General features: G+C 39.4%; 2 protein-coding genes across 2 annotated transcripts in view; one reads left to right on the forward strand and one right to left on the reverse strand.

The window, feature by feature from the left end:
- Nucleotides 1-402: 402 nt before the first annotated feature.
- cope (COPI coat complex subunit epsilon) lies at nt 403-9,040 on the reverse strand. The gene is made up of 11 exons (XM_020613015.1): nt 9,002-9,040; nt 7,044-7,247; nt 6,806-6,868; nt 6,502-6,602; nt 5,363-5,515; nt 4,436-4,489; nt 4,045-4,126; nt 3,453-3,608; nt 2,217-2,285; nt 1,291-1,365; nt 403-764 (listed from the first exon to the last, which is right to left on the reverse strand). The coding sequence occupies exons 1-11, from the start codon at nt 9,023-9,025 to the stop codon at nt 711-713; spliced, it is 1,035 nt and encodes a 344-aa protein (XP_020468671.1). The 5' UTR covers nt 9,026-9,040; the 3' UTR covers nt 403-710.
- A 330-nt stretch (nt 9,041-9,370) lies between these two features.
- Nucleotides 9,371-10,710, forward strand: part of tnfaip8l1 (tumor necrosis factor, alpha-induced protein 8-like 1) — an 18,219-nt gene continuing 16,879 nt past the window's right edge. The window contains exon 1 of the mRNA XM_020613050.1: nt 9,371-9,882. The gene's annotated coding sequence lies outside the window, so the exon portion shown is untranslated. The remainder of the gene's footprint in view (nt 9,883-10,710) is intronic.

Genomic DNA, 10,710 nt, shown 5'->3' on the forward strand with positions numbered 1-10,710 from the left:
TGTTTTGGGGACAAGGTCAGAGAGGCCAGATTGAGATGGTTTGGACATGTGCAGAGGAGGGATAGTGGTTATATTGGTAGAAGGATGTTGGAGATGGAGCTGCCAGGCAAGAGGAAGGCCAAAGAGGAGATATATGGATGTGCTAAAAGAGAACATGAAGTTAATTGGTGTGAGAGTAGAGGATGCCGATAGGTGGAAACAGATGATTCGCTGTGGCGACCCCTAATGGGAACAGCCGAAAGAAGAAGAAGAAGCTGTGATCTGTAATTAATCAACTTATGTAGGAGTAAATGTAGAGGGGTATAGAGTGCCTGGGTAGTTGCCAACGTTGCCCTTTGGTAATTCATTCATGGTGTCTGTATGTAGAGCAACTTTATTACAAAACTGTATCTTAAACAGAGCTCAAATAGTAGATTTATTATCATGACAAAGGAATGCTTACATTAAACAGTTCGGCTGATTTCCATTAGGGGAACTGCAAATGTATAAAGAATAGATAAAGACAGATAGGATTCATCTAGCTCCAAGGGAAAAGATGACTTGTCTGGTTTAAATAATATAGCCACGTTACTTTTAAACCCTTTTTTGTTTTGCGAGTAAAAATATCTAAACAAATACAGGTATGTGTGAGAGACTGATAGAGAGAGTGTTATCCTCATGATGTTAAACAGATGTCCATTGCTGAGGCGTCTCAGCAGAAGCACATTATCTTATGCTGTGACGGTGGGAGCGTACTGCATCACTAGTCTGTCAAACTCATTCTCCTGCAGAAAAACAAAGGAAACAGATAAACACCAGGAAAAACATCTGACCATAGGAACAGCTGTGCATTGCATGTTTGGTAACAATATAACCCTGTTTTATCATGTGTGTGTCTATATCTGTGTTGTTGTGGAATTACAATACAACATGTGACAAAGGCTAAAGATTCAATTTAATGCTCTCATTGGCTTTGTTCCAACGACAATCTGCCTGACCATCAAATCAAGCTAGCCAGGTAATAAATTATATAAAAGGTTATATAGGCTTGCCAATAACTGATTGGATCTTGTGAGCCCAAACAGCCCTGGCCACAGGTCAAAGGCATCCCTCCTTATCCATGTTGTGACTTGTTTTCAATATCTAATTTGCTCTTTTTAAAACTCAAAAGCATTCACAGCAGCAATGTTGCAAAGTAGTTAATAATGAATGGCTCAAAGACATAATTAAAAAACAAAAAAACAACAACCTTGTACTGCAATTTCAACATATAATAACTGAATAGCATACATCAGAACACAAGCAAGTCACCTTGGCTAAATAGTCCTTGAGGAATGGGTGGGCTCTGTGTGCATCTTTCAGCTGAGAGAGGTACCGATTGGTTACCTGTGGACAGAAATAGAAGTAAACGGATCACCCAGAAGTTAGAAAATTGACAACAGTAAATGTTTAAGACTGAAAAGAAATTTTTACAGCCTTTAAAACTAAATAAAAGTTATGAAAGTTTATCAACCATAAAATCTATTTTACAGAGCTCATAAACACATTTCTGCTAAAACAGTTTTGTCCTCTTCACGAGATACCTCTCTAATTCTTTTGTTGACTGTGCTCTTCTCACTATTTTGAAGTGAATGAGGCTGGAAAAAAGGTGATTGTCACTCAAAATCTAATTACAGTTATGGGATGGTTTGTGTACGTGTTCTGGTCATCGTCAATCAAATATGATCAACTATACTGACCAAGGCCATGATGTTTAAATATTGTTCATCTTTGTACAGTTGTGTTCAAAAAGCCGTGTGTTCATTTGTGAAACTTTAAGACCTGGTGATACTCAGAGTACAGAAGTCCTCGCCAGGGAGCCATATACCATAAGGACTGACAATGTTTAGCTTAGATATAGACAACTGTATCGCATTACTATCAACACTGTATTGCCTTACTATCAAGTTCAGTTGAGTCTTTATCTCATGAACCCTGACTTCCAGGTACAGTGCTAAACCTGGCAATATGCTTAGGTAATACATTTAATGATAGAAGACAAAAGCAAACAAATTGCTTTGTTGAATGCTTTTGCCCGACTTAACCAAATCAAACACACAAAATTAATGAGAAGTGCATTTTAGACTCTGATATCTTAAGTCCTCTTTGAAGGAAGACATGTCTGTCTACAGGAAACTGCAAAATGGATTGCTGTTAAAGCAGTGCCCTGGTTAACAGCTCTGAGTCCAAAGACTCACCTCGGGAGCTTTGCCCAGGTGCTGAGTGAGTACTATAAGATTGATCAGCGTCTCAGAGTGGCTGCTGTCCTGTAAAGGAGATGACAGAAATACAAAGATGAACAGAAAGCTAAGAAAGTTAACTGAATAAGTGGAAACTAGCCAGTGAAAGAGAACAGTACACTCTGTTCAGCACCATTTCTTGTCACTTACTGAGACAAATAACTGAATGAAATGACCTTCACTTTCTCCGTTAGACAACAGGGAGCGCAGGTAGCTTTTATGACTCAGTCTAATGTTAACATCTTGCACAAAAGTGGAAGTCTCAGTCTAAAAGAGTGTTTATACATTCATGTAAGAAACAGAATTTTTATTTATCCCACTGATCACCACAAAATCATATGTATGATCATGTCTGAATGTCAGCGTTGACTTTGAAGTCACACCACACTCCTGTTAAGTCTTCTTTAGTGAAAATAGCAGCAATGGGTAACCCCTGTTCTGTAACATTTTAACCAGTTAGGATGGTATAATGATGCTCAGTCAAGCCATGATAGTGAAAAACAGATAGTGTTAGTTGTAGTTATATATTGTGAACTTGCAGTGCACACTTTCCTTAGTGGGCATTCAGACTGACCCAGTAAAAATGCAACTCTTTGCTGTGTTTTAACGCAAGGGGCTACACTGATCAGGGGGGTGAGGGATTGCAGGTATGTGCGATATGGCCACGTTGTGATGAGTCGATGTGACATGACTCACCCTCATTATTTAAAATGCTGCATAATGAATATCATTAGTTTCAAACTGTGATTTCAAACTGAAAGGGAAGTTCAGCTTGGCTTGTTGAAAAGTTGATTTGTCATTATGTATAAATAAGCAGGATTATCATCTTCATAGTTTAACCGCATATAAATGAAAACAAAGCCTCGCAAAGACTAGACACTTCTTATTTCCTATAATACCCCCCTCCCCCTTTAGTTCTTGCTTATTCTGAAATCATTCTGGATGTTTCTTGTAATGAGGTTTAAGCCTGTATCCATATTTTATAGCACCCCTGGCACAACTCCCCTGTTTAGCAGGCATTCACTAAGGATTTAATTATAAAAGATATTAATCTAATACCAGTCTCAAAAGGAATCCACCTAGAGCTTTAACTGAGAACAAACAACTGTCCATTTAAGTATACCACAGTGTTCAGTATTTCACTTAATGTATAAGAGAGGAAAACAAAAACAAATCAATCAGTTGTCATCTAACCTTGTCAAGTGCTTCCTGTAGCACCCCCTCAGCCTCCTCCCACTTATTTTGAGCCATGTAACAGACCGCCTGCCCATTGAGAAGCAGTAGTGTAGAGGAGTACTTGTCTGACATCTCCTGGAAAATGTAGTAGGCATCCTGCAGCTTCTCTCCACCCTGTAACAACAAGCAGACTGCAATAAAATGTAGACAAGAAATGTAATCTGAGTGTTAGTCAGTAATCATGCTGCAAAGTCATAAACCCTGCTGTGTGATTGCTTATTTTCTTTTAATGGTGTCAGGGGTACCCTACTGCTTCTCAACAGTAGGAGGCACTATTATTTGTAGTTTGAACAATTTCACTGTCCATCTTGCACTACACCAAGAATTACTACATACTCTTCTTCCTGCTACCTATTTCAAACCTGACTGCAGCTTCAGCCATTCACACTCCAACTTTGATGTTGAAGAATAGGAATGTAAAAATTAGTAGTGTACAGATACATTAGTCAATTCACTCCATTATGTACAGAGTGTTGAGAGAACATATACTGATAAATCAGCTAAATACCCTGGTAATGTTACACAAATGACTGAATGCTTGTCTCCTCACCACAGCGATATTGACCCAGGCTGTGGCTAACTGGGTTAGAGTAGCATCCTCATCCTGCTCCTGCATCTTCTTTAGTTCTTTCCTGTTAATGAGAAGAGAGTAATTTCATCATTGTTAGAAGAACACAGCCCCAGTTAAAAAAAGAAAGAACATTCTTTCGTCTTACTGTCTACATGTATACATGCTGTGTGCCCTGTCTGCCTTTCAATATTGAGCAAACAGTCTTAACCATCCATACTGTAGGTCCACTGTTATGTGACATTACTAAACACATTAAAAAGCCACCTGAATGTTTTTCATAAGCTTTCACATAACAACAATGACCTAACAATTAAATGCAAATCATCTACTGTTAATGTCTTCTGCTTTAGTACATTACACTACTCCATACCTCGCAAGGTCAACACGATCCAGACTCAACAGCACCTGAATGGTCTCGGCCATGCTGAAAAATAAACCAATGATTTGGGTCAATTTTATGCTAATGTCTTCTAACCACACTCTCCTTTGTGATATTGGTTTTTCCTCCATGTTTCTGTTACAGGTAACAAACTGCTCAACAAAGTGCTTCAGAGTATAATCACTTCAAAATGCAGATTTAGTTCTCTCTTACTCATGTTAACATATGACCCTTGTGTTTGGGTACATTTGATAGCATAGTGAGTTAAGAAGAAAGTTTAAAAAAGCATGTCTGAACAACTGCGTACATTTGACAATTGTTTGATCATTGCTCTGTCTGTACAGTGAAATGTGGTAAAACACAAATACAAGTGCATAACCTATAGTTACAGATACAGTGCCTATAAATAGTATTCACCCCCTTGGATGTTTTACCCTTTTATTGATTTTATAAATCAATCATGGTTATTATAATTTGGCTTTTTTGACAAAAAAAAATTACAAAAAAACCTCTTTAATATAAAAGTGAAAACAGGTTTCTACAAAGTAATGTCAATTAAATAAACATCCAAGGGGGTGAATACTTTTACAGTCACTGTACTTTCCATTTTATGCTGGACCAGTTGGCCTGCTTTGTCAGAATGCACCTTTCTCATTGAAAATGACTGTGCATCCCATGTTAATTATTTTAGCAATTTTTATATTTATGTACACATTACCTGTGTGGTTGATTGACATTTTAATTCAAGGAACAAAGATAAAACAAATTTGCTCTGTCATCTTTGTTGAAGTTCCAATGGAAGTCATTTGTGTTTTACAGAAAGTAACATATTTCATTTTCTTTGCTAATGCATGTTGAAATCAGTTTGGATCATGAACACAATCATGCTGTAACTATGTGAAGTAAAATCTTTCTTACCACTCCAGGCTTTCTCCTTGATGCAGAGTCCTGAGAGCAGCATCCGTGTTCATCTCATGGTGGTAGATGGAAGCAGCCATGAGGAGAAAGGTGGTGTTGGTGGCATCAACACTTTTTGCCATCTTCTTATCCAGGTCAGCAATAATAATATCCCTGCTCAAAAAAGAAACAATTCACACATTTTTAATTCTATAATTCTAATGAGAATACTCGAGTATATTGCACTAATCCTAATGCACTTTTAAATAAGTCATCTGCCTTAACTGCACAAAATAAAATAAAAAATCTCAGTTAAGTGGAAATAAACGTATAGTTAGGATCTACAATGAACAAAATTATAAACGCAACACTTCTGTGTTTGCCCCCATTTTTCATGAGCTGAACTCAAAGATCTACGACTTGTTCTGTGTACACAAAAGGCCTATGTCTCAAATATTGTCTTCATCTGTGTTAGTGAGCATTTCTCCTTTGCTGAGATGCACAAACTGTCAGAAACCGTCTCAGGGAAGCTCATCTGCATGCTCGTCATCCTCATCAGGGTCTCGACCTGACTGCAGTTCGTCGTCGCAACCGACTTGAGTGGGCAAATGCTCACATTCGATGGCGTCTGGCACTTTGGAGAGGTGTTCTCTTCACGGATGAATCACTGTACAGGGCAGATGGCAGACAGCTTGTATGGCGTCGTGTGGGTGAGCGGTTTGCTGATGTCAACGTTGTGGATCAAGTGGCCCATGGTGGCGGTGGGGTTATGGACAATGAACACAGGTGCATTTTATTGATGCCATTTTGAATGCACAGAGACAGCCTTTTATTGTGGCCTGCCTAAGGCACCACCAGTGCAATAAGCGTGCTGTCTAATCAGCATCTTGATATGCCATACCAGTGAGGTGGGTGGATTATCTCGGCAAAGGAGAAGTGCTCACTAACAGATGAAGACAATATTTGAGAGACATAGGCCTTTTGTGTACACAGAACAAGTCGTAGATCTTTGAGTTCGGCTCATGAAAAATAGGGGCAAACACAAAAGTGTTGTTTATAATTTTGTTCAGTGTATATAATGCACTCGCAAAATGCGTACATGTTAGCCATATCATTCAACGCCGGGCTCCTTCCATGCAGAGCTAAATGTAAGATCTCACCTTTTGCTTTCACTGGACAAATACTCAGCAAACATCTTGACAGCCTGAAGCTCAGGTTGAGAGTTGCCCTTGATGTCATCCAAGACAACAGCATACTTTCTCTGAAATAACACAGAACACAGCAGCTCGGGGATGAACCTGTTTTTAAGAATTAAGAACATAATGTTACGGTACCCGCGAGAATCTACAGGCTACAGAGGGAGTGAATGGGATGTTACAGTAACATTTAGCTGCTAGCTAATGACACGAAACTGAGCTCACTGTGACATGTTTTCTGCTGGAGTGAAATCGTACTTAGGCTTACCTGAGCGATGTATGCTCTGTACAAAAACACGTCCCTTTCAGTCTCTTTCTCAGGTGATGACGGCTACAAAGACAAATCACAAGCTCAAACGTTAGCTTCCCTATTTAATGTTTACCCACAGAAACATTAGCTAACATATTTAGCAATGTTGCTCGCAAATGCATTGCCGGCTGCTTTTAGCCAGAACGGTACAAAATGGACATATCAAAACATTAAACCATTAGCATACATCACGCACCTTCACTTTCTGAGCCTCGTTAATACATTGTTGGTAACTGCCAATGTAATATGCATTTTTCACATCGAAGAGTTCATCAACATCACTCTGCTGCCCCGCCATGTTGACCACAGAATGTCCGGACACGTAGCAAAAATACGTCACCTTCCTGTTTCGTACCGAGGCTTGTGGGAGATGAAGTTCAGCAACAAAACCACAGGAGAACTTGAAGACAGGCGGGCAGGCAGAGGTTTACTTCGGGATAACTTAATAATATAGACATATCAAATATCTTATGTGAAAGTGTGACTCTGTAATGTGAAAGTGTGACACGCTGTAAAAAAAATAACAATATTCCCGCATAGGTGTGGGTACTCTATTGTGTATCACTTTACTTGTTTTAATATCAAATTTACAGCATTATTTTTAGGTGTTCATTACACTACTTACTAGGCTACTTACTTCTTAGCTTTAAATGACAGGTGAGCTTTACAATAAATCCAAACAATATAAATAAAGGATACAAACTAAAATACTGAAAGTCATCAAGCTAGAATTTGACACCAAGTTCTTCTAGAAAACACTGGAAGATCTGTCATAGTATCTCTGATTAATTACATTATGAAACTCAAATTATAGACCAAAGACATGCAGCTTAGGTTGATTGGTGTCTCTAAATTGCCCATAGGAGTGCGTGCGTGTATGTGTGGTTGTTCGTCTATGTGTTAGCCCTGCGATGGATTGGCGACCTGTCCAGGGTGTACCCCGCCTTCGCCCGATTGCCGGCCGGGATTGGCTCCGGCCCCACCCGTGACCCCGTTCAGGGACTAAGCGGTAGAAAATGAATGAAATTATATAAAGTAAATCTGGGAGTTTGGGAGATTGGGGCCCCCAGTAGCTGCCGATTTATGTGGTTGGTAGTCCAGCCTAAGACCTATCTGTGGTGCTTAAAATGATAGGCAACTATACTGAATGATCTAATAAGTTGCAAAGGCATGAACACCAATGTGTTAATGTAATTAGAGCTCAAATTGATCAGTTTCTCAGTTAGTCAGTCAACAGATCATTCACTGCAACCAGTCTAACTTTGAAAGAGCTAAAATTAGCTGCTTTGTTTGTATTATGCTATTGTACAGGGAATAGTTTAGAGATCTGGACTCATCAGGCAAAAGGCATCAGCTGATGCTCTGGGAAATTGTGATGGATAGTTTTACAATTTTCAGGTATTTTATAGCTAATTATATTTATCAATCAATCAGTAAAATAACAGGCAGATTATTCAAAAAAGAAAACATTTGCTTGTTGTAATCTTAAACCTAATATTATGAATGTCATTTTCCCGTTAGGGGTCGCCACAGCCAATCGTCACACTGACGATTCGCATGTTGACATTTGACACGTGTTTTACACCGGATGCCCAACTTGGCACAGCCCTGACTCGAACCCGGGCAGCAGCGACAGCGCTTGCGCCCAAACCACTAGTCTATCAGGGAACTAATATTAAACCTAATAGACCTAGTACTAATTCTGAAAAAACTATTTACGCAAATGGTTTAAATGTTATTTATATATATATGAAAATACTGGAATCAATATTTCTGTATTTGCTCTTGTGTTTTGATAAAGGCATGCAGACGTTTTGCAGATTTCAAGCACTTTTTGCATATACTGTTTGTCCTCACTTCAAGTGAGTTTTCACTTATGTCGCCTACTAATCACATTACACCACCAGAGGGCGCTTTAGCTTAATGTCAGTACTACAGGTGTCTACACAGCCTGTTGTATTTTTGACAGACTTCTAGCAACACAATACCTACTTAAACCTAACAATGTAAGGTGATATGCTTAGTTTATGGGGTATAGTTTATTACAACTACTGACTTTCCTGCCAATAGGCCAATAGGACTAAAACTTGTAGTGTAATTTAAATACTATAGCATCACCTGCGTGTTAAAATGACAATGTAAAGCTATTTTTACCCAGGGGGATTCCTGTTTCGTCATTAGACAGTTGAAAAAAACTTCCCATGTCCTGCAAACATCCGCTGGCAAAAGCGCGCGCGCTCTCTCTCTCTCTCCCTCTCTCCCACACACACACACACACACACACACACACACACACACAACAACCAACAGACAGTGTCCTCTAACAAACCAAACTAAATATTTATGACATGCACATTATGACATTTTATAAGAATGTTGAATGGGGATGAACTACTGTACAAAATGTATTTTGTATTCATAATTTAACGAGCCAGTATATCGTTTTCTCAATGACAGAAAACTTGCTTTGCACAGTTCCTGCTCATTGTTCCCCTAAAAGCATTTCCTCTGGGAAACTTTCAGCCTTGGGACTGGGAACTGGGAACTGGACAAGGATAATTACTGGCAGCCCTAATGGGGGCAGGGAATGTGCTGCCTGCAAAAGGTCCTTTCTTTAGGCTTGATTGGGCTGGGCCACTCATCTGCTTACTGCTTCATTGGCCCAAGCAACCATCAATCTGTTCATTTCCAGGTCCCCCTCAGGTTTGAAACTTTTTTTTACGAGGAGGAGGAAGAATCGGGTTACAGCAAACTGTTGTAAGCGATCTCACAGCAGTCGAGAGAAGAAAACACACATTCAATAATTAACACATCTGTGACACGCTGTGACAGAACAGAAGGAAGTTACGACAGGAGGACGATTTATTTTATCGCACAAACATCGGAGATCCAACAAAATAAGCGAATAAATAGCAAAACATGCTGTGAAGCCACTTTCCCTGTGTTGCCAGGATGAAGACTTAAGAGGTTTTGCTCAGATTAACTTGTCTTCTTGTTGGCCGACCACTCCCGTGTCCCACCGAGCGAGAGAGAAGGTGAGTCCACTAACGGTCGGCCACTTTTGAACGGCACATCTCATCGTGCACCAGTAAACACTGCGCTCACATCTATTATCAGGGGCCTGTGGTCAAACCAATCCTGATTTACTGGGTCGTTAAAACTCACTTCTGTCAGTTTTGAGTATTTTTTTTTTCTTTCGTGGTCAGCGGACAGAGATGGACCTAATGAGTCTCAGTTCTGTTTGCTAGGTCATTTGTCTTTCTCTGACATTCTGTATTTTTAATACGAAGTTAGCGGAAGTAACGGTCAGCTCGTGATTTAGATGTAGCATTTTGATAATAAAGCAGCAGCAACAAGCATGGCTTCAGCTCATATAGGCCATAATGGGGCATTATATCAATAATTTGATTGATGGGGTATTTACTTGTTTGAGCGTTTTGTTATGTACAGAAATGTAATGCAGTGGAGCTATTATCAGGTTTAATAAGCTCCTGATAAGTAATGGAAAACTGCAGAAAGTCCACCTTCATCTAGTGTTAGGTGAACGCAATGGTTGGAAAACTGGATATCTAGTTAGATGGCACACCAATATTGTCCAGATTTCACTTTTAGGCTGTTGTGGGGTATGTTTGCTGAAATGAGGAACTACAGTGACAGTATCGGATACGCTTTGTGGAGTTGGTTTGCTGTTATCATGTAGGATTTGTGGAAATTGGATTAGTGGTAAAACAGCTTGTAGATCACTATCAGGATGCAAATGATGTAGCCAGACCTTATGTTTCAAATGTATGATGAATACACGATGTGTCCACTCTTTGTCATCTCGCTAGAAAATGCATAAATGTGGGGGGAAAGGAGAAAAA

Source organism: Monopterus albus, unplaced genomic scaffold (assembly GCF_001952655.1).
Source record: "Monopterus albus unplaced genomic scaffold, M_albus_1.0 scaffold129.1, whole genome shotgun sequence".
Taxonomy (NCBI): Eukaryota; Metazoa; Chordata; class Actinopteri; order Synbranchiformes; family Synbranchidae; genus Monopterus; species Monopterus albus.

Excerpts from the sequence above, each read along its gene's own strand:
- cope (XM_020613015.1), bottom strand. The coding sequence starts at position 9,025 with ATGACGAAACAGGAATCCCCCTGG. Across the intron at positions 3,609-4,044 it reads CCTGGGTCAATATCGCTGTG|GGTGGAGAGAAGCTGCAGGA; the intron begins GTGAGGAGACAA and ends TTGTTGTTACAG. Across the intron at positions 2,286-3,452 it reads TACAGGAAGCACTTGACAAG|GACAGCAGCCACTCTGAGAC; the intron begins GTTAGATGACAA and ends TCTCCTTTACAG.